General features: G+C 59.9%; 1 protein-coding gene across 6 annotated transcripts; it reads right to left on the reverse strand.

The window, feature by feature from the left end:
• Positions 1-369: 369 nt before the first annotated feature.
• Positions 370-22,123, reverse strand: PCNX3 (pecanex 3). 6 transcript variants are annotated; one of them, XM_069471541.1, is made up of 35 exons: positions 21,435-22,123; positions 20,885-21,072; positions 20,548-20,647; positions 20,395-20,434; positions 20,197-20,292; positions 18,868-19,995; positions 18,268-18,391; positions 18,009-18,187; positions 17,506-17,596; positions 16,929-17,064; positions 15,699-15,820; positions 14,386-14,539; positions 14,087-14,119; positions 13,700-13,871; positions 13,486-13,596; positions 13,047-13,138; positions 12,780-12,889; positions 12,447-12,552; positions 12,236-12,328; positions 11,949-12,099; positions 10,898-11,042; positions 10,363-10,540; positions 9,239-9,347; positions 8,985-9,114; positions 8,499-8,557; positions 8,179-8,394; positions 7,223-7,476; positions 3,437-3,667; positions 3,149-3,252; positions 2,682-2,829; positions 2,363-2,593; positions 2,008-2,282; positions 1,528-1,661; positions 1,148-1,446; positions 370-1,071 (listed from the first exon to the last, which is right to left on the reverse strand). In XM_069471541.1, exons 1-35 carry the CDS (start codon positions 21,585-21,587, stop codon positions 859-861), a joined length of 6,105 nt encoding a protein of 2,034 aa, XP_069327642.1. In that variant the 5' UTR covers positions 21,588-22,123; the 3' UTR covers positions 370-858. The 6 variants fall into 6 exon arrangements, with proteins under 6 accessions (XP_069327642.1, XP_069327640.1, XP_069327639.1 ...); XM_069471539.1 differs by having other exon boundaries at positions 406-1,071; positions 15,699-15,859; positions 21,435-21,789; XM_069471538.1 differs by having other exon boundaries at positions 406-1,071; positions 15,699-15,859; positions 18,009-18,184; positions 18,268-18,427; positions 21,435-21,789.
• Between the last annotated feature and the right edge of the window lie 457 nt (positions 22,124-22,580).

Consider the following 22,580-nt stretch of genomic DNA (forward strand, 5'->3'; position numbering starts at 1 on the left):
ATGCCGTTTCATTTATTCTTAATAAAACACCTTAGGTGTTACCATCTCTTTGTGGCTTGGAGCAATTGAGATTCAGATAAAGGCTTTAGCCAAGGTCAAGGCTATTAAAAGAAGGAGCCACTAGAGCTGGAAGTCTTTGAACATATGGGGGTGGGAAATTGAACACAACCATCTTCACATCAAGGCTTGGAAAGGGAACAGACTTGTGGGGAAGAGAACTCGGTCTTACCTGAACCCCACCTTGGTCTGACCTTGGTCTCTACCCTACCCCAGCCCCACATCCTTCACCCCTCCTCTCTGTGCTCAACCACCCTGACTTTGCCACCTCTACCCCGTACCCATCGCCAGGTAGAAGAAGAAACTGCCAAGCAAAATCAAAAATAGTGTTATTAATTCTGGTGTCTCTGAAGCACAAAAAAAAAAAAAAAGAAAGAAAGAAAAGAAAAGAAAAAAAAAATGACCAAAACAAAAAAGACCACCCTTCCCACACTTCAGGCTACGGGTCCAGGCCAAAGGGGCCACCCCTGCAGGCAGTGCAGGCCCCGGGGCTGAGCTGGTCCTGGCCACGGGCTCAAAGTGGGTCCAGCCCATGGTTCGGCTGTTAGGGCCTGGCTGGGAGGCTGACTGCCTCAGTTTGGGGAGCCCAGGCCCTGGACTAGGGATGAGAGAGATCAGGGGTCAAGGTCAGAGGCCTGGGCCATTTAGTTCTGGACTCTGGCTGAGGCAGCCAGAGGTCAGGATTCAGACATGGGAGCCAAAGCCACTCAGTTCTGTGGTCCAGCAGAGAAGGCCAGAGGCAGCAGAGGGGGATCCAAGTTACTGAAGTCCCGGGATGGGGTCCAGTGGGCGCCAGGCCGCTCAGTACTGGTGCTCCAGCAACGGCTGGGCTGCCGGGCTCTCCCGTTCCTCAGCGGGGGCAGGCCAGTCGCCCGCAGCCCCCGTAGGTGTGCCACTTTCAGGAGCACTGATGTCCAAGCAGGGAATGTCTTGGGCTGCTCTAGGGGGCGAGGCCTCGGTGCTGATGTCCGGGCTGAGGCTGAGGCTGAGGCTGAGGCTGAGGTCTAGAGGCGCCTGGGGGAGGGGAGAGAGGTTGGCGGGCAAGCAGACCTGAGGCCCCAAGGACACGACCCTCCCACAGGCCCCTTACCTGAGATTTGGGGGTGCCTCCTTTGGGGCTCCCTGAGGCTGGCTCCCCATCGGATCCTCCCAGCCCCTTCCGGCCCCCCAGGCTCCACTTCCCACTGGGGCCCTCAGAACTGAGGAGACCTGGGCCAGGGGGCCGTGAGGGCCGGGGCCCCTCAGTGGGGGCAGGCGAGGCGGGGGGTGGCCCAGGGAGCCGAGGGGGAGGCCACTGTAACAGAGGAGGGGGCCGCCCATCACCAGAGCTGCTCAGAGAGGGCCGCGGCCCCCAGCCAGGGACCGGTGGGAGGGGTTGGTCACCACTGCCTGTGGGAGACAGATAAGAGCAGAGACCTCAGCTGGGCTGTCCTACTTTCCCACGGGTTCAGCCCAGCCCCGTCTGCTCACCTGCTGTGTTCTCAGGCGTGGGGTGTGCCAAGGGGGCGTTATTGCTGAGGGAGGTCAGGCCACCGCCCCCACCACAGTCGGAATCATCCACGTTCCCGCCACTATTGCAGCCGGCACCACAGCCTTTATGAAGCCTGGAGTGGGGAGGTAGAGAAGGGTCACGGGGGACATGGGGAGGCCACAGGTCTCAAGAGCACAGGTCCCTAGCCCAAGGACAAGTCATCTAACAGCTCTCAGCCCCAGGGTCCTCACCTCTAAGGGGTGTTGCTGCCTACTTTGCAAGGCCTTTTGAGGGAGGCATTGTCAACTGTGTTTACAGGCTAAAGGCCACTGTCAGCTCGGGGAGTGGGACATTGAAGGGTCCCACCTCTGGAAAGGGGTCATCCCTTAGGCTCTAGCACTTCCTCACTCTGGGGCTGAGAGGGGTGCTGCTTTACCTCAGCCCTTCCGCAGACCTCACAGGGGGTGGTGAGGGCTCACCTCTCCCAGCTGCGTAGGAGCCAGCGGGCAATGGCGCCCAGGCTGATGGGGCCACCCCACAGCGCCCGCAGCTGGGGATGGCTGCCGGCCAGCGAGGTGGTGAGGGGCGACACGTAGATGGGGTAGCCCAGCGGCTGGTCGCAGGAGGAATTGATCATGTTGCGAAGCGCCTGCTTGGCGTTCTGGATGCTGCCACGCTCCGGGTTGCGGTTGCGCAGGAACACCAGCTCCTGCTGCTGCCCAGCCCACAGGCCGCGCACGCACTCGCGGTTCACCTGCGGGCAGCCGCATGCCAGGGTCAGGGGGCCAGCCCAAGGAAGAGGGGCTGGGCAGGGCCAGGCAGGGCCATCCCCACCTTGATAACCCGGAAGCTGAGGTGGCGCCGGTTGAGCATAATGATCTTGTACTCGTCAGAGGCGTCATCCATGACGTGGCGCAGTGCCAGCAGGGAGGGTGTGTTGCTGAGGATGGCGCTGCGCCAGGCTGGGTCACCCTCATGCGAGATGACCAGCCGTTCCTCGTTGGCTGCAATGGCATCATACAGGGCCGCTGGCTCCTCATATTCATCTGGGGATGTGAAGTGGTCCTGGCACGAGACAGGAGCACCAGGGTCAGTGGACCCTTCCCTGGGGAGCAGCTTCAAACCCACGCTGCCTGGGCAACCCCTCCCTGACCTGGTGAAGCTTGAGGGCCATGCGAACCCCAGGCGCCACTACGCGGTGAAGCAGGTCCATGTCGGCAAAGACCCACTCGTCCCGCGGAGAGGTGATGCGGAAGTCCCCTTTGAACAGGGCGTGCAGGCCGTAGAGGAAGGGCTCCAGGCTGAGCGGGGAGGAGGAACAGGGAGATGAAAGAGGGGTGGGAAAGAACCAGGGGTCTAAGGCTTCAGAGCGATCTGAACCAAGACCCTTCCTCAAGGTGGGCCTCAGTTTCTCCATCTTGACAAAGAAGCTGTATCTGTTCACGTCCCTCACAGAGCAGCGAAGAGCAGGCTAAGTCATGATTTGCCCATGTGAGAACAGCCACACCAATGGGAAGGACCGATGAGTTTCCAGGGGGCCACTGGCCAGAAACACAGAGCTCTTTGTGAGGGCTTGGGAGTGGGAGAACAGTAGGCCCACCCAGACCTGTGGGCACTCACCTGGCAGACATGCTGTGCGAAGCTGTCCCCAGGGCCCGGCGGCCCAGCACACATAGGCCAAAACACAGCGTGACCAGCGGCGAGTTCCAATCCTGGTCCACGGGCTGTGGCACAAGGACCCCGTCCCCAGAGCCCACTCAGACCTGGGACAGGGAACTCGGGGTGGGGGCTGGGGCCCAGGCCGAGGGAGGCTCAGAGTGAGAGGAACCTAAACGCAGAGGGGACACGTGGATACACCCAAGTCCCCGGAGCCCCACGTGGGGCAGCCTGCAGGTGGTGACGTCTGACCTGGCTACGCCGGGAAGCACAGTACTGGATCCACTCAAGGTGCACCGCGCAGAAGGAGGGCAGCGAGAGGCCAGAGAGGCGAAGGTCATAATCCTCATCCACACTCAGCGAGAAGGTGGGGTCCGAGTCGGCATAGCCAGGGGCCCGCACGGGCCGCAGGGCTGCTGCGATGCCCTCGTGGCTCAGCCACGCCTCCAGCTTCGGTGAGCGGCTCACATAGTAGATGATGCTCTGGGAGAGGCGGGGCAGGTGTCAGGGTGGGGCCCGGCCCTGCCCAGCCCTGGCCACAGGAGGAGAAATCATCACAGTAAAGAGGCTTCCCCCCTAGACTAAGCTAGTCTGCTTTCTGGGACACCCACCTCCTAGAGCCCACCTCAGCACCCTGAAGCCACCGGGCAAGCTGGCTTCCCTCCCCTAGGCCAGGGAGGAGGGGTAAAAAGCCAACAGGAAGCACCCCCACGTACAGAGTGACCTGGAGGGTCCTGTGCTACAGCAAGTGCTGGCAGGCAGCATCTGCTTGCCTCCTCCCGCTCCCCTGGAATATGCCCCATTTTTAAGGGGAACAGGCTCAGCTTGGCCTGATGTCACATAGCAGGGCAGGCTGAACTGGAACTTGAACCCTGGACCTTCAACACCATGATACTGTGGGGTCCAGACCTCAGGGCCTGAACGGTCAGGCTGAAGCAGGGGGGCTGCCTGCAGGCCAATGGGGCCTAAGTGCCCCTGGGTCATGGGTCCCTTTAGGCAGCTAAAATGTGACAACCATAGGGCCTCTCCTCAGAAAAAAAACAGAGGCACACCTTGTGCCCAAAGTTGGGGGCTCCTGGACCCCTTGTTAAGAGGCCTGTGGTTTCTAAGTACAGGTTTGGGCAAATAGAGAGGAACTTCTGGAAGGTAGGTAGCAGGCACAGTTGGGATGGATGGGCAGTATGAGGCTGGCAGCTGACAGCCAGTGAGGTTACGAGGATTCCATGTGCCACCCTGAGATGGAGCCAATGGAGCTGGCCCTTGGCCTGCGTAAGGGCTGGGGAAGTCTAGGGCTGGGGGGTGGTGCAGCTGGCCATGAACAGAGAGTACCCAGGGAGTAGGGGTGTCCAGCAGGGTGGCTATGGTGGGGCATGGGAAGGCCAAGAGCCTGGGCAAAATGACCAGGGTACAAGCTGGAAAGGGCCAAGGGCCTTAAACAGCTGGGGGTGGGGGTGGGGACCTGGAGTCAATGGCTGCAGGGGAGGCTTCACCAGTTCCCAGCACAGGAGCTTGCCTGGTCCCAGCATGGCCTTGGCCACAGGCAGGTGGGTGGGCAGCCTGGGGATGGCTGGGCTGCCCCCTTACCAAGAGGAAGGGGGATCAGGCCCTCGTGTGGTTAAGTGAGGGCAGGGCAGCCAGGGGCAGCTGGGGGCTCCAGGCAGATCCACTCCAGACTGACTTCCTGTCCAGAGAGATCTCCACAGTCTGGGTACCACCAGAGCCTCCAGGAAGACTCAGAAAAACAAAGCTTTAGGGGCAGAAGGAGCTGGCCTGGCACATACTAAGTGCTTGGTTAACTTTCACCTCCACCATTGTGTTCTGGGACACACCCCTCAGACTGCTTCTCAGAAGGAAAATGGAAACACGAGTAGCAGCTCCCGCCTGTCAGCATTCAGAGCCGGGCTCCACCCAATGTGCTTCCAGGGAGTGTTTCCTAGACTCCATGCAGCCTCAGCCATGGTGTCTTCCCCTGCGCTATGTGCACCTCACTGCAGGAGCAGGTGGGGGACCTGTTTCCTCAGCTGCAAAAGGGGCCAATTCCATTGGCACCACCTCTTCCAAGGGCTGCTAAAAGGATGATGCAATATGGAACATGCACGGGCTCGGCCCCTTGAGTGCTGAGGCTCGGCCGCAGGCAGACTAGGTGGCTGGTGTCTCTGTGGCCACAGGGGTTGGATCAGTCTCTCGCCCACCACGCAGTGACTCCCACGGGAAGGGGGAGGTGCAGGAGGCGGCACTGAGGGCGAGCCAAGCAGCACAGGAAGGACTCTGCCTGGTCTGGCCAACCTCGGAGGCCGGCGAGGATGCATCCCTCCAGCTGGGACACTGCCCCAGGTCTGCCGGGCTCCACAGTGCACCCTGGCACACCGGCCTCACCCACCCGTGGCAGCCCTGTCGTCCTTCCCAACTTCACCCCGGACTCCTTGTCTCTAGCGGAGCCTTCCCCAGGCCCTCCAGGTGCCTCTGCCTGGCTCTGATTGTGCCCAGCCTTTGAGACAGCCTTAGCTGTGGCAAGTTGGCTTCCCCAAGGGACAATAAACCTGGCAGAGCTGGAGCTCTCTCAGCCTGCTAGCCCAGGCTTGATGGGCACCTGGCGCATGGCGATCAGAAAGCCATGCATGGCTTCAAGTGCAGTAATGAGAGGCAGCAGGGCCACCCGGGCAAGGGCACCTCTCTCAAGAAACGTCAGGAAGGTGGACAGGACCATGACCCCTGGGTGACCTGGGGCTGGGAATGACCCTCTCTGGGCCATGGCCTCTTTCTTGGTGATAGTGGAGGGGCTCACAAACTCTTCCCTGTGAGTGGCTGGAAGGATAGAAAGAACGATGGAGAAGTTACAGCTCCTCTGATGTGAGGCACGGACAGATGTTCATTGGAGGCAAAAGGACAGCTAGGAGTGCACAGGACTGCTCCAGAGAGAGCCTCAGGTGGCAGGCTCACCTGGGCCCCAACAGGTCACCCCCTCCAGGCCCCCATGGGGAACTCCAGGGCAGATCCTAAGAAGGCATGTGGGGGCCTGAGCTGTGGCCACCAGCCCACCCCACTCCCACAGTACCCTTGTTCTGGCTGCTCCAAAGCCTCATCATTCCTGCCATCTCACAAAACTGCAGTAACCCCCACATATTAAGGAGGTAAACGGAGGCACAGCAAGCAAGGTGACATTCCAGGCTGCCCAGAATCCCCAGCCCAGGATGCCTTCTGCACCCCATACTGTGCCTCACCAAGCACCCCCCCCCCAACAGGTCTTTTTTATTTTAAATAGAGATGGGGTCTTGTTATGTTGCTTTGAACTCCCGGGCTCAAGTGATCCTCCCTGTTTAGCCCTCCAGAAGCTGGGACTATGGGCAGGCACCATTGCGCCTGACTCCCACCAGGTCTCGAGACCCTCAAGCCTCACCTGCACCCCAAGGCTGAGGAAGGAAAGCCCAGTGGCTCAGTTGGCAGGCTTGGGTTCAAAGCCTGGCTCTGCTACTTTCTCCTGATTCTGAAGCCTCAGGTAAATCACTTCTGTGAGCCAACTTCCCCACCTGTGAGACAGCAGGGCCTCTCCTGGACAGTGTGGTAAACTCTATCTAGCTCAGGAGAGGTGCCTAGCACAAAGCCACCCCATGGAAAGCACCACTGCTTGGCAGCCACTTCTCTGATTATCAGACATGTGACCACTGCTGGCTCCACCATAGCTGGGTGCTGCATGGGGTGGGGTAGGATGAGGGCTGGTGGTTTCAAAGGCTGGCCTTGGCCCCAGAACCAGGAGCCCTGTGAGGGGATCCATGCATGTGCTGCCCCCTGCCCCATACTCACTGCCTAAGGCAAGCCTTCCCCACCCTGGGTACCCTATCACCAGAGCCATGCGGGCCACTAGAGCCTGCTGTCTAGCAGTAGCACCTTGGAAGACACTCAAACTCTGAGGCCTCTGCTTCCTTTGGGCAAAGCAGGCTCCCAACAGTCCAGAAGATGGTAGCCTGGATGCTTCCGGTCGGCGACCGTTCACCACTAGGGCCCTGCGGCCCAGCTGCACACTGGCCCTGCCCAGCATACCTTGACATAGTAGGTGATGAGGATCTTGCGGAGGTCAAAGACCTGAAGCATGGAGGCGGCATTGTTGTCACTAATGCTGTAGCCCTCCAGCACATACTTGCTGGCCGTCACCTCCCAGGCCAGCCAGCGCTGCCCGAAAGCGGCATTGAAGGACAGAACCCGTGGCAGGTGGCCAGGCTCACAGCAGCAGCAGCCCTCATCCTCCTCCACGCCCTCGGTGATAGCCTCCACCTCGCGCTGCTGGCAGTATGTGCCTGCGGGAGACGGGGCCCCAGTCAGGAGTCACTAGGACAATCCCTACCTGCCCCGTTCCCAGTGAGTGCCCAACATGGCATTTGAGGCCTGCCGTCACTCACCCCTGACCCTGGGATGCCAGGGTAGTCAACATTACTGAACAAATGGAACAACAAATGAGTACCTTTTGCCTCCCAACTCCCAGCATCCCTGGGGGTTGGGGACAGGGGACAGGGGTCTAGCTCCTCATTTACAGAGACAAAGACTAAAACTCAGAGAGGGGACATGACTTGCTCAAGGTCAGGGTGCTCACGAGCCTCTGCACTCTTGAGGCCCCTTTCTGAGGCTGGCATCCAACACGTGTCTTCCTGAGAGCAAGAGCTGGCTCACTCTCCGGCGCCATGCATGGCGCCCAGCCTGGGCCAAGCCTGAGACCACAGCACAGGCCAGGGGAGCTCCAGGCCCAGGCTTTCACCACAAGAGACCTGGAGAGTCACTACAGACCCAAAGTCAGGGCAGGTACAGGGCTTAGCCCAAACAGACCCTCCCGCCTCACTGCTCAGACTGGGCAACCCAGGCCCACAGAGGAAGAGCCTTGCCAAGGCCACGCAGCCAGCCAGGGCGGGGCTGGACTGGACTCCAGCCCCTAAGCACGATGCGATGCCGCGCCCCGCACCAGGCTCAGCCGCACCTGCCCACCCGAGCTTGGCCCTGCAGCTCACCCCGGAACTCAAGGCCACGCAGCTGGAAGGTGACGAAGCCATTGCCAACCTCGATGAGGTGCACCAGGGCGTTGAGGTAGTCAGAGGCCAGGACGAAGCAGTCGCCAGGGCCATAGTTGCCCCAGCGGCCCAGCACCAGGTCCCCACACAGTGTGTGCTGCAGTGAACGCGTCAAGTGCTCGTAGAAGATGGAGTTGAGGTTATTGTCGTCAGCGCCTGGGACCCAGAACAGACAGACAAACGGACACAGTGACAACTGAGCAAGGCTCCCTCCCTGGGGAGGCCCTGCCCTATAGCCCCCTGGATGGTTGGGTACACACCCGGGTTCCGGTCCAGCTGTGTGACCAGGCGGGTGTTGGAATGATCCACACGCTTAGTGCTGTTCAGAGAGAGAACAACGCAGGAGGCCGAGGGTGAAGCTGGCGATTCAGACGACAACCTGCACCTGCCCATCAGTGTCTTCTCTGCCCCTGCTCCACCCTGCGCCACGAGGCAGACGCTGTCCATGACGGCCCCATCATACAGATGAGGAGGCTGGGGCTCACGGACATGAAGGGGACTCACCCAGGACCACACAGCCAGGAATTGGGGAAGCTGGACCTCACCCCGAGGCCTGACTGCCCCCAGGCTGTGAGCCCGAAGCCTCAGCCTGGCACAGGCTCTGCCCTCATTCCACTACCTCAGGTGTCCCCTCTGTGCCCCAGCACTCACACACTTGCTGTGGCTTTCTGGGCACTGTCCAGCCTGGGCTCCAAACCCCTCCCACCCGTCCCTGCCGGGCATTGCCCGTCTCCCATGAGACTCACTTGTAGTCACGCTCCCAGAACTTGAGGGGCCTTGCGTAGGACATGATGAAGACGGCGCTGCCAAGCAGGGGGTTGAGTGGCGTGGAGAAGAGCCCTGAGAGCAGGGCCTGGACGAATAGCATGGCCGAGTCTGGGCCAGAGTTAAGGAGGCAGCATGCTCGGGGGACCTCCCAGCCGCCCTCACCACCCTCACTGCCCCAGGCCGAGCCCTCCCTTCACACCCCCACCCGGACAACGGGCAGCAGGCTGGATACGTGGCACAGCAAAGGGCTGGGCAAAGGCATGGAAAGCTGAGCCCCAGGTGATCTGCCAGGGCGCGATGTAGGTCAGCACGAAACGCAGCTTGTACAGCAGGTCCCACAGCTGGCAGGGTTGGCGAGGGGAGGAGATAAAAGGCACACAAGGGTCACTCACGGAAGCCCCAGAGGCCAGGCCTTATTCAGAACCTTGGACCACTCCACTGACTACCCATGTGAGGCCAAGCTAAGATCACTACCGGCCCTAGCCCTCTCCCTCTGGATTTGGCTCAAGGCACCTGATGCCATTAGCAAGCCCTAACTCAACTCTAAGGGGACATTAGCCATGTAATTCCCACAACAATCCTGGGGTCTTCTGTTGCTATCGCTATCCCATGTCACAGATTCGAAAGTTGAGATTTGTAGAAGATAGAGAAGGTAAATGATTTGCTTGGGTCAAGCCACTACGTCACTGGTGAGGCTGGACCTGGATTATGGCACTGAAAGTCAAGAGACAGTCATAGGCCCTGCCCTCAGAGGAGGACACAGTCTAGTTGTCCACCATCCTAGGCCAGGCCAGAAAATAAGAACAGAATGCCCATAGGAGAGGAAAAGGCTCAGGCCTGCTGGGGGTCCCAGGCACCACTGTGAGTCTCCAGTATAGTGCAGGAGAATGGTCCTTTGTTCAAAGCGACCCCTCCAAGCCCTGGCAATGCCACAGCCTGGCAGAGCATCTGTGTATACCCAGGCCTTAGGGGCTTCTGAAACTCAGCTCTGAACTGGTCCCCAGGGCCGTGGCTGGCAGTGGGCAGAGCTCAGAGGTTCGCATCCAGGAGACAAGGCCAGGTCCTGACTATCCTAACCACTTCTGAGTAGGGCAATCATGGGGTCAAATCATGGCTGACCTCCAGTCCCCTGGAAGAGCTGAGGCAAGTCACTCAGCCTCCTTAAGCCTCAGCCTCCTCTATGAAAAGAGGTGCAAGTAACCTCCTCCTTGAGGGGCTGCTGCAAAGGCCCACAGTGGGGCTCGTACACAGTGGTGGGCCACAGGCCCCTGGGAAGGTCTCCTCCCATCCAGGCAGAGGCACTCTGCTCTGCTCCCATTCAGTAGCCTAAAGTCTGGGCCACAGCCACCAGCTCACCTTGCTGCACAGCAGGGACATGAGGAAGTAGTCGAGTAGAAAGCCTTGGGAGAGGCGTGGGTAGTCGAAATGGAAGAGCAGAACTGTGAAGGCCAAAGTCAGGTACTGCTGGGGTGGGCAGCAGAAGGCCGAGCGCAGCAGCTTCAGCCCAGCCACGGTCATCAGCAGCGCCCGGCAGCTGGAGGTGAGGGACAGACATCAGGTGCTCCGCGGGGGCCCAGGGGCAGTGGGGGCAGGGGCCCTATCCCTTGCCTACTCTGGCCTGAGAACAGCCCCAGGCCTCGGCTCTGCTGGACTGGCCCCTGCTCTTTGGGACCAATGACTCTTAGTCTCTGCTGCTCTTAAGGGGGCGAGGGGGATACATTTGCCTTGAAAGAGGCAACCATTTCAATGGAAAGTATTGAAAGCTGGGGTTCCACTTCAGCTTGCTGAACAACCCTATGTGAGAATCATTCCTTCTCTGGGCCTCAGTTTCCCCATAGGTCAAATGGGAACGCAGATGGTGGGACAGTGAGAGGGGTGAGGTGGTCCTCACTAGAGGCAGAACTTGTCTGGGTGGCTGACAACAGTGTGGGCATCCACTGTGAGAGCGTTGAGCACCACAGCAGGGTAGATGAGATACTTCTCAACACACTGCAGACCGGCGTACAGCTTCTCAAACCACATCACCTGGGCAGCACCTGCAAGGAGAAAGCAGGACCGTTGGCCAGCACCTGGCCTCCATACTTGCCCCTTCCCCAGGGCCCCGAAGACTAGCCACTGCAGGGCCAGCATGGTGCATGCTCAGAGAGAACCTGGGAGGACAGGCGCCCATGGGCTGTGTTGTCCCAGGTCCCTGAAGACATGGGGGAGGGGCTGATCTCTGGCAGCTCAAGTAAGTGCCATAGGCACCAGCAGGGCAAGGATCCCATGAGCCACTTAGCATGCCGGAGGCTTATGTTAGGGTGAGAGCTTTTCCCTGTTTTGCTGTCTGTGAAAACAAAGCTGACAACGAAATTTCAAAAGCCCACCAGAGGCAGGCAAGGGCCACGTCAGGCAGGCTGGGTGAGGCCCAAGCGCACGGTCCTTCTGAAGGGGTGCTCCTTATGCCTCAGGCTAATTGCAGCCACATGGAGATGCTGGCCTGAGTTGCAAATTCTTCCATTGTTTAAAAAAAATAATGTAGACCTTCATATCACAAATCAAGATGTTTAAACATAGGCTCAAAAAATTTTAAAAACTATTAGCCCAGTGAAAATGTGCACCAGGCAGCTCCAGTCTACAGGTGACCAGTCTATAATTCTGGACAAAAGGCCCCTTCAGGGCCCTGGGACTCTATTTCTTGCATCTCCTCAGAGACAGCCAGGAGGGCAGAAGGGCAGCACTGGCGGGGTGGGAGCACGGCAGGGGCCAAGCTGGGAGAAGAGTGGCAGATAGCACAGTGGCTCACGGGGGCACACAGAGGGCAGCGTGGGCAGAGGCTGCCCCCTGCTGGCACTCCTGAGCCAAGAGGACCACGGCTCTCATCAGGTGGCCAGGCTATAAGCCACCCAGGCCAGGCAATGGGGCAGGAGGACACAGGGCTGCCACCAGGGGTGGGCACTCACCTCGCACTTCGTACTGGCTATACTCGAGTGGCTTCAGCACGGGCTGTGACAGGCAGAACCAGGGCAGTTGTTTGCGGAGCTGTGGCAGCAGGTAATGTGTGAAGAAGCCCACGGCCCCAGCCAGCGCGTACAACACGAAACCCAGCACCGACTGCAAGAGGGAGAGGCTGGAGGTCAGCCGAGGGGAGCAGGCCAAGGGGCCACAGGTGAGCGGGGGCTGCCCAGGACCTCAGGTTGAGCAGGTTCTCGCCAAGACTGCAGAGGAGCAGGTGGCTGTGTACACAAACCTTCAGTGCGATGAAGACGGTGCTTGCGCTGATGGCAAAGGTGAGCACGGCGATCACCACGCACATCACCAGATCGGAGTGCAAGACTTCACGCTGCAGGACCGGGACAAACCAGCCTGGCTGCCCAGTGTCCCAGGCGGCCACACCCCTCCCAGGCCCCCCAACACCTGCCACCGCCTCACCGCCAGAATCCCACACTCCCACCCCTCACCACCGACTGGCGCATCTTCTCCGGCAGGGGATCCGGGGGCTCGGCCCGGGCTGTCTCCAAGCTCCGCTCTTCTAGCTCAGGGAAGAGCTTGCTTCGGATCAGAGACCTGGGGTGGGGTCGGGGAGGAAGCGTCTGGAGCTGGGGACTGGGGACTGGAGAGGCCGCCCCTCCTTCCCACAGGCCCCAGGGTCTGGAGGAAACAGGGGTCATTGGGTCACAGGCACGTGCACAGACCCACAGACCCCCAAACCCCTGCCATGCAGATACACAAACACACACACACAGAGCGTGACACACACTAGTGTGCATGGACAGGCACATGCAGGCACCCACCAGAGCACAGTGGGGTCACTGCTCTGCCGGCTCAGGTGGTAGGACAGTGCCACCAGGAGGCCACAGAAGACTGAGAAGAGGACAGGGACGTGCTGCTCTGGCCAGGGAGTCTGGGAAAAGAACCATGCCGGTCATGGGAGGTGAGGGTAAGCATGGGGGCTGGGGGTGCCCCCCTATGTGAGAAGCCACTGCTGAGCCCAATTCACAGCCCCGTCCCAACAACCCCCATGGGCCTCAGCATGCCCCCCACCCATAGGCCACCCCTACCTTGATGGCCCCAAGGCAGAAGCCATAGAGCAGGGCAGCAGCCAGCAGACTGCGGCAGAGGCTGAAGACCGCAGTGAGTGGGCTGGTGGCAGCTGTGTGATGGGGAAGAGAAGACACAGCACAGCTCTCACTGGCTGGCACCCCACCTCAGCCCCAACCCTGCACCCCTCAACTCCCAGAGGCTGGCCTCCCTGGACACCACCCAAGGCCCACTGTTCTCTGCTCCCTCAAACCCTCAGAGGCCGTCAAAGCTTCTAGCATTCTTGGGTTTAAACCAGTAGCCAGGGCAGGGGCGGGGCAGGGCACAGAAGGGACAGAGTCCTTGAGTCTGTGGTACAGATGCAAAGGGGGCTCAAGAAGGGCTGCAGCCACAGATTCGAACTGAGGGCCCCCCGGCCTCCACACCAGCCCCCACCCAAGACTCCTGTGGGCATCGTACCTGTGCCCCCAAAGCCGTGCATGTCTATCTGCTCCAGCAGGTACATGAGACAGGTGTTGACCTGGGGCAGGAGACCCAGGAGGAAGACGAACGGGAAGCACAAGGTGAACACTGGCAGAGGGGAAACGAAGGCCCCAGTCAGCCTGCTGGCCTTCCCTTGGCCCACCCTCAGGGGCTCACCCTCCAGGCCACCTCAGCTTTGCCACAGCCTCACCAGTGGCCACATCTCGGGCACAGAAGAAGAAGGAGGCGGAGAAGAGTGTGAGGCCGTAGAGGGAGACAGGCGGGAAGAGCTGAGCTGAGCCCAGGGCATCCAGCAGCCAGATGAGCAGACAGCAGATGCAGAAGTAGACAGGCCGGCTGTACGCAATCACCCAGTTGTGGCCCTGGGGAGGCAGCTTGTGAGGAGCCAGCCTCCCCCGCCGACACCCCCTCAGGCACGAGCACACATGCTCACATGCCCCAGGCCTGGCCCTGGGTCCAAGATGGAGACCCTGGCTGAGTGGGGGTGGTGAGGGAGCCCTGACCCTCCCTCCTCCCCACCTGGTCTCAGCCCCTCTCAGGGCCTCGTGGCGATAGCCACAGCTCCGTGGGTACTCACGTGCATGGGAGATGCCGCATCAGGCTGCACGCTCTGGAAGAGACAGGACTACGTTGGCAACGAGAGCTGGTGCCCGGAGGAGGGTCAAAGGCCCCAGGACTTGTTCAGCTATATCACTGGGCAATCTTGAGTGACTGGAGCAGGACCCCGAACTGTCAGCCTCAGTTTTCTCACACGTAAAATGGGTGGCTGGCTACAGGGGACCTTAAGCATCCTATCTGCTCTCTGAAAACCACAGTAGGACAGGGGACATCTGGGAAAAGTGGGGTGGGGGAAGGAAACACAGGGACGGGCCTGACCTTCAGCAGGGAATACTGGCAGGAGGCGATGACCAGGCAGAACTGGAAGACCCAGATGTCGGTGAAGAAGCCCTTGAGCAGCAACAGGTAGCCCAGGAAGGCAACGAGGCTGCTCAGGCCGACGCCGAAGACGTTCTCCACCACCCCCCTCGTCCTGCGGAGACAGCTGAGTCAGAGCGCATCCCCGTCCCACCTTCAAGTGGGGGAGTGGGGGAGACAGGATCTGGCCCTAAAGCCCGCCTCTAGGGCTCTGCCCAGGCCTAACCCTCATCCTCTGAAGATCCAAACCTATGACCTTGGAAGGGATGAGCCAGGCTGCACCCGCCCCAGGAGACCATTCCATTGTCACCCTGCTTCCCAATCTTTGCCCCTCTGGACACTGAGGACTCAAGGTGCCACTGCTCTTAGGACTTGCCCAACTCCAGCTCAGACTGACAGGTAACTATGCATGTGGCTACACCGTGCACATTACACTGGGCACACCACGTTATGCACGCAGGCACCACGCCAGGAGAAATCCCGACGGACAGGAAGCCAGGCCACGGTCCAAGTCCCCTACAACACACAACGAAATCATCTGGCTTCTCTATCTGAGTTTCTGGGCCTCAGTTTCCCCTCTGAGAAGTGGAAAAGTAAGACAAATGGTTTGTGAGCCTTTTTAGGTTACAGCTCTCAATTTCTGTATCAATGTAACACAGAAGCACATAACAATAACAAACTGAGCAGGAATAGTTCTTTTTTTTTTTTTTTTTGAGACAGAGTCTCACTGTTGCCCAGGCTAGAGTGAGTGCCGTGGCGTCAGCCTAGCTCACAGCAACCTCAAACTCCTGAGCTCAAGCGATCCTCCTGTCTCAGCCTCCCGAGCAGCTGGGACTACAGGCATGCACCACCATGCCCGGCTAATTTTTTCTATATATATTTTTAGCTGTCCATATAATTTCTTTCTATTTTTAGTAGAGATGGGGTCTCGCTCTTGCTCAGGCTGGTCTCGAACTCCTGAGCTCAAACGATCTGCCCACCTCGGCCTCCCAGAGTGCTAGGATTACAGGCGTGAGCCACCGCGCCGGGCCGGAATAGTTCTTTTGAGCAAGGCTTTGGGAAAGATGAGGTTACCACTACACCAATGTGGCCACCCCCCTGCAGCCCAGAGGAACCTAAAGAAACACCACTACAGACTCCACCTGTCAAGACAGCCTCGGCTTCCCCCGCAAACTCCTCTGCTGCCAGGACCACCTCCACAAGTTCAGAGAGTCTGGAAGGCCAAGGTCCAGGGACTTTCCTAGGACTGGGGGCCATGGCAGGTGGGCACTCACCGGTCCAGCAGGGCCAGCAGGGCAAGCCGCTCATAGCGCACAGAGGTCCAGCGGCCAGGGAGAAGCCAGTACTTGTAGCTATGCTGGGCACGGGGCGGTGCCTCCTCCATCAGCGTCTGCTCCTGGGATTCGTGCAGGGAGTCCTGGTCCAGCAGGTCAAACTGCAGTCCCCACAGCCGCGGCCATCAGCCCCACTGCCCCCCCCCCCCCACAGTCTATCGCCACCCCCCGCCAGCACGCTGGCCTGGTTGACAATTTCACTCAGAACAGAAAGGCCCTGCCACCTAGCAGGCCCTGCCCTGCCCCGACCCCAAATCACAAGGGGCTGCTCCCTCTCCACGTTCCTGGGACATGGCTCAATGGCTGCTGGGGGCTGCTGGGAGCTACACTCACTCTCACATTTTTCTTTGCTACAGAATCTCCTGCCTCTTCCAAGGGATCAGGTGCAAATGCTACCCTCCTCCCACACAGCCATCACTGTCACTCTGACCACCCACCCTAGAGTGTACACAGCACCCGGCCCTAAGGACCTGGGTGCTAATGCCAGCACCGTGAGGCCCTGGACGAACTACTTAACCTCACTGGGCTTCATGTGTCCTTTACTCAACAAGCACTTATGGGGTACAGCTATGGCCTCACCCTGTGCCGGGCTGTGAAAATACAACAAAAAACCAAAGACGCACAGCTCTGGAGATGCTGTCAGCTGTAGAGCAAGGACCCTGCCTACCCCACGTGACGGTTACAAAGAACAAATAAATCAGGAAGGGGCATGTGGGGACTCCTGAGGGCTGCTCACAGTCTATGTGTGGCCTCAGATGTCAGATGCATGAGTATCCTTTTGTAATTATTCTTTAAACTCTGAGATAAGGTTGTAAGTGTTCTTAGTACTTCTTTTATATTAGTAAGTTCATCAAGTAAGTTATCGTCTGAATTGGGATGTTCTTAAGAGCAAAATGAGACACATTAATGACTACCCATCGTCCCCATCAAGTGTAGACCCTGCCAGAATTAGGAAGATGCTCCAGACACGCTTGTGAGATAACCAAATACACAACTTCTTGAGCCGTTCAGATCCAGGCCCTCTGCTGGCCATCAGAGGTCAGGATACACCCAACTCAGCATGGCCTGTCCACCCCAGAGTGCCTGGGCCGGCTCCCTACACAAGCCAGGAGCAGTGATCGGCTTGCCCCCCTCCCCCTCCAGCACAGCCCTCCCCCAGCTGCTCCTCACCTCCGGGATCTCCAGGGGCACCCGGCGCACCTGCATGCCCTGCAGAACCACAGGCCTTGGCTGCAGTAGGTTCAGGCCACCTGTCGCCTCAGGGACATCAGCTGAGTGGAAACTGGAGGAATGTGAGTGGCGGTCCCTAAAGAAATGGCAGCCATAAAGGTCAGGGCCGTGGGTGTGCCCTGGGACTGGGTGGGGCCGAGGCTAAGGCCAGAAGGTGGGGTTGCCTGTGCCAAGACTGAGGCCCCAAGTGTCAAGAGCAGCACTGGGCTCAGGAGGAGGTAAGTGGCAGAAGTGCCTCCCTCCCAGTCCTGGCCCGCACGTTGTGGAGACTGCATGTCCTTACCTTCCTCCCACCAGCCCTGGGCTTCCTGGAAACCTCCTGCTTGGAATGCCACAGAGCCAGGGACGCCAGGGACCCCTGCACGTCTGCCCTTCGCAGCTCCCTATCCTCCCTCCAGCCTGATCTGAGCTGCCCTGCCCGAGCCCAGCAGAAAGAGACAACCCCAGGCTCAGAGTGCTACCCAGAAATGCAGTCCACCAGGCCACCACCCGGGAGAGGCTGCGCTTGGGGACTCACCAGGCTCCGTTGGCTGCCTGCTCCCCCTGCTGCCCTACGGGATTCTCGTAGCCACCTCCAGCCACACCAAAGGTATAAGAACGCCGCACACCTGGGGTAGGGTGTGGCATATGAGGAAGCACAACAGGGACAGGAGCACCAAGGCCCAACCCACATGGGCACCAGGGCCATCAAATGAGGGGGAGCCCCATGCTGTGTTCCCCAGGACGCCAGTCCAGCCTGGGGACCAGGAGCTGCACAGGAAAGGGCCTGCTGGTCAAGCACCCAGGCCCTGCAGTGGGCTGCGCCTCCAGCCACCACTGCCCAGCCCGTGACTTCAGACTATGCCTGTTTCCTCAACAGCAAAGGGAGATGACAGTGACACCCGCTCAAAGACACTGCAAGGATTACATTAAGCAACGTGCCACAGGGCAGAGGGAGCGGTGAGCACCATCACTGGCACGGTGCAGACCATGGGAGTGGAAGACGAGATGCTGGGCCGCTGGGCTTGAGGAAGGACTCACCGCTCTCATCGTAGAAGTAGTGCACGGCACCCTCGGAGGTGTCATCAAAAGTGCAGGCCTCATGCACGTTGGCACCGGCCCGGGTGAGCAGCAGTGAAGAGGCGAAGTGCAGGGCAGAGGGCAGCGTCAGCGCCCGGGAATGGGAGGCAGCCCGGCCCCGCTGAGCCTCCTGCAGGCTGCTAGGGAGGGGTGAGCCCCAGGTCAGCACCACTGAGAGCCACTGGCCCCATGCCCCTGGGTCCCCCAGCAGGGTGCTCACCTGGGCGGTGAGCCCATGACGGAGGCTGGAGGAGTGGGGTTGCTGCCTGCGTTGTGGCGCCTCCGGATGGCCTGGGTCCGCCTCACACTGCTCGAGCGGTCTCGCCTGCCGGTCTCCTCAGCCGCTGCCCAGAGAGGCCCCAAGCATAAGTGACAGAGGCCTGGACAGAACCAGGGAAGTAGGGACAGGGACGGTGTTCCAGCAGGTAACTAAAGATCAAGCCTTGCCCAACCACACCCCGGCTCTGGGGCCCAGCCAGGTCACCTAGTCCTTCATGCCTTGGTTTCTTCATTTCGAAATAAGAATGACACTAATCTGCCTGCCCCACTGCTGGTGGAAGAATGAACACGGATGACGAGAGACCTCAGAGAACAGAGGTTCAGGTGCTAACCACAGGCCCCGGAGCCAGGTAGCAGAGCTTTGCTTGTCTGAGTGGTTCACCAGACATCATCACCCGATCACCACAACCACACCCACCTTGCACCTGAGATGGAGGCTGAGCTGACTCTAACCAGGTCCACTCCAGCCTGCCCTTTGCCCAAACCCAAGCACCCAGCTCACCTCCCCCAACTGTCCCCTGCCCCTAAAGCCAGTACTCACCTCCCCCAACAGCACCTTCCTCCTGCAGCTCCCCCCGCCAGCCAGGCTGGTTAGCAGCAGGTCCCCTACGGGCCTCAGCAGGCAGCACTGCAGCCTCACCGGCAGCCAGCTCCACCCCCACCTGGGCCTCTAGCTCAGCCTTGGAGCCAGCTAGGGGGGCCCTCAGGACATCACCTCCTGCCCCATCCATGCTCAGCACACGGGCATGTGTTTTGGCGCTGGCAGTACTGGGCGTCCGCTGGGTCCCATAGGGCCGCTTGGGGGGCACAGCAGTCCCTTCCTCAGTCCCATGGGGGGCCCGCCGCTTCCGGGGTCCCCCTGCTGCACCCCGGGAGCTCTCAGGGGAGTAGCAGGAAGTAGAAGAGGAGCTGTCAGTACTGTAGCGGCGCTGAGACCGGAGGCTGGAGGCCGGGCTCAATTCACTGCCCTCGCTGGTATCTTCATCCTCAAAGAAGCCCCCACCCTCAAGCAGAGGCCGTCGAGGAGCACGGCCGGGTGGAGAGTGTCTTCGCATGGGTGGCCGCCGTTTGCTAGGCCGCAACAGGGCCAAGTCCTTGGGCCGCACAACCAGGAGTGGCTCAGCTGGGCCCGGTGGTGTCCCTGCTCCAATGACCGTATCAAAGGAACGCAGTGTGTCGTCTGAGGGGACTCCAGCATCTGGTGAGGCGGGCAGCTCAGCCTCAGAGGGTGGGTCTGTGTCGCTGCCCTCAGGGGCTTGTCCCCCAGGGGGGCTGTCCAGGTGGGTTGAGTTAGTCTTCTCACTCTTAAAGCTACTCAGCGTCTCCCTGTCAGTGCCGCTGAAGCAGGAATCTGAGGAGCCGGCTTTCTGGGGCGTGGGCTCACCTGAGCCCCGCCGGTCTAGGGGCTGGTAGCCACCCGCTCCCCGGCGTTGCTCCCGTCGACTGCTGGTCCTCACCAGGGCCCGGTCAGGACGGGTCAGGGTCAGGAAGCTCTTGCTCAGCTCTTGGCTGAGGCTCCCCTTCAGTAAAGGGCTCATGGGCGTGTCAGCCACACTGCTCCCGCTCCAGGGAGCTCCATCTCCAGCCAGGGGAGAACGCTCGGAAGAGTCTGTGCTGGGGAGGGAGGGGTCTGGGGCTGCCCCAGGGGGTGTCTGGGGAAGATCTCCAACTGTCAGAAAAAAGTGACAGAGAATGAGAGAACTTTCTGCAAAAGAAACTGGTGGCCAACAAGGTCTTACGACAGAGTAGGACGCTGAGGGAGGCCTCTCCGGAGTACAAAGGGAGCCCCAGGATGAAACAAAAGTTGGAGTGTTCAAAGACAAAATTGCTAATGTTCTCCCCACACCCCTGCCACATCATGCCCACTCACTCAGTTTCTCCTGTGAGCTGAGCTTCAGCATCTCTCGATCGGCTGAAGTCACGATCACATTGTTGCTGCCCTGCTCCCGCACCAGCTCCTTGATGTCTACAAAAGTAGCCCCAGAGGCATCAGCAGGACCCCAGTGCGGCTGCGTGCCAGCCCCTGTTCCACATCATTATGCTCCAACCCTGAGCAGCAGCCACCTACCTCTGAGTGGCCCAGAGTCCTCCATCCGGGGCAGCAACTCCTGAGCAGAGAGAGGCATGAAGAAGCAAACAGGGCAAGGAGCAGGCTCAGGATGCCCACCAAGGGGACTGGCTCGCAGAAAAGCAGGAGAAGCTGAGGGACAGGCCCACTCACCGACACCTGGTTGAAGCCAAATACAGAATGCTGGGAACTGCAGCGCACTGGGGGTGTGGAACTCACTTTCCGAAACACTGTCATCTCCACTCCAGGGTCCCTGGTGGTGAAAAAAGCAGCAGCTTTGAGCTAATCTCCCCTTTTCATATATTGCTTGAGCCCATCCTCGTCACTCCTTCCTTCTCAAACGTCCCCTTACAATTCCAGGGCTGACATAAGACAAGTGCTCACAATCACTCAGGAAACCAATGTTCCTGGAGCCCCTACTCCACCCTGCAAGGCTTGAGCCCAGGCACCAAGAACCCTCAATCCCCAACACAGCCCCTGCCCCACCCACCTGGGCGGATTGTTGTCCCCCTGAGCAGGCTCTTCCTCCAGCTCCCCCATTGTAGAGTTGCGCTTTTCCACAATCTCGCCCTGATCGAACATGGCATGCAGCCGATAGTTCACTGTCTTGATGGCAGTAAAGATGACAGCCACCACAAGGCAGTACACGCCAGCCACCATCAAGCTGGGGGGCAGGACCTGGAAGTGGAAGCAAGTCAGGTTCCTTCTCGAAAAGCCCTGCCCCGTGGGGTATACCTGCCACCAATGTCATGGCTAGAATTCACAAATTTACAAGGAAACTTCGTCATCCTTCCACACAACCAGTACAAAGACCCTGTCAGGTAATTCTGTCTTCCATTTAGCTACAAAAGGAGATTAAATGAGGGCCTCAAGGTCACTCGACCCCCAAAAAGGAAGATTTTAGCCCCTCTTCCACACAGACCCAAACTCTCCACACCCCAGCGCCCGAGGCATGGCCCAGAATCTCTGCCAGGCTGCCTGCCCTCCATGACATCCTGCCCTCCCTTTCCCGGCAGAAGTTACAGGTGGCGGCATCTCACCATGTACAGCAAAAACGGAAAGGTGAGCAGAAAGATCCAGACATAGAGGTGGAAGCAGTTGGAGAAAGTGCTCTGGTGCGGGTCGAAGAACCAACCGCCGGTGAGCGAGGCCCACACCCCCTGGCGCAGGATCTGCAACACCTGCGACCCCATGGCCCCGCCGCTGCTGCGCGCGCCCCGCTCCCGGGACCCTCATGGGGGCGGCCCTCGGCCCATGCCCCGCCTGGCGCCCGAGGGCCCCGGGGCCTAGCCTCAAACTCACGCCATGGCCTCCCCCAACGGGGGAGGAGGGATCGGAGGGGCGCGGGTGAGGGCAGGGGGCGGGGCCGACTGGGCAGTCAGCGGTAGGAGGCCCGGGCGCGGGGGTGGGGCCGTATTAGGGGCGGGGTCCGGGCCCCCACCCCTGGCTCAGAACTACACCAAGGGGCTGAGCCGGCAGGCAGGCGCGGGGCACGGGCCGAGCACCCGTCGGTGGCATCCAGAGGTGGGCGTGGGGTGGGTGCTCCCGGACTGCCGGCGAGGGCTCCCTTGACTCCGGACCGGGGAGACCCCCGGGACCCTGAGGTCCACTTCCGGGGTCACAGGTCACTCGCTTGGGGCTCGGCGCTCGCCCGGCTTCTGCCGGTGCCGGCCCAAGGAGGAGGCCGGAAGAAGGAGCCGCGAGCCACCAGCCTGCAGTGGCGCATGCGCCCGACGGACCCAATTGGGACCCGGAAAAGGAAAACCCTAAGAGCACGAATGCGCAAGCGCAGGATGAGACGCCGGTGTGCCATTCGGGCGTGCGCAGAGTCCAGGTCTAAAGAAAGTCCAAAAAGTAGAAGCGTTTGAGCGCATGCCCACATGCAGGCGTTGTCCCTGTAGAGACCACTGGCCGGAACCGAAGGGTTAGTTGAGTAACCATTGGGTAGCAGCGGAGTAATTGGCGCAGAGCTCTTCCAATGAGTTACAGGAGGCGGGGAAAAGATGGAGGCGTGGACTTTGTTGGGCTAAACAAGAGTTCTCGGCTACCGAAACACGCCCCACTTGGTCCTCCCCTTTTAGTGCTGGACCTCCAACGTCACGAGCGCCTCTAGCTCCTAGAGGCCTCTACTTCCGGGTCAGAGCTCAGACCTACTATGTACAGAAAGACCCTCCGGAACAGGCAGA

This window comes from Eulemur rufifrons, chromosome 6, assembly GCF_041146395.1.
Source record: "Eulemur rufifrons isolate Redbay chromosome 6, OSU_ERuf_1, whole genome shotgun sequence".
NCBI lineage: Eukaryota > Metazoa > Chordata > Mammalia > Primates > Lemuridae > Eulemur > Eulemur rufifrons.

Excerpts from the sequence above, each read along its gene's own strand:
- PCNX3 (XM_069471537.1), bottom strand. The coding sequence starts at position 21,587 with ATGGGGTCGCAGGTGTTGCAGATCCTGCGCCAGGGGGTGTGGGCCTCG. Across the intron at positions 12,329-12,446 it reads AGAAGATGCGCCAGTCGGTG|CGTGAAGTCTTGCACTCCGA; the intron begins GTGAGGGGTGGG and ends CCGGTCCTGCAG. Across the intron at positions 3,253-3,436 it reads GTGCTTCCCGGCGTAGCCAG|CCCGTGGACCAGGATTGGAA; the intron begins GTCAGACGTCAC and ends CTTGTGCCACAG.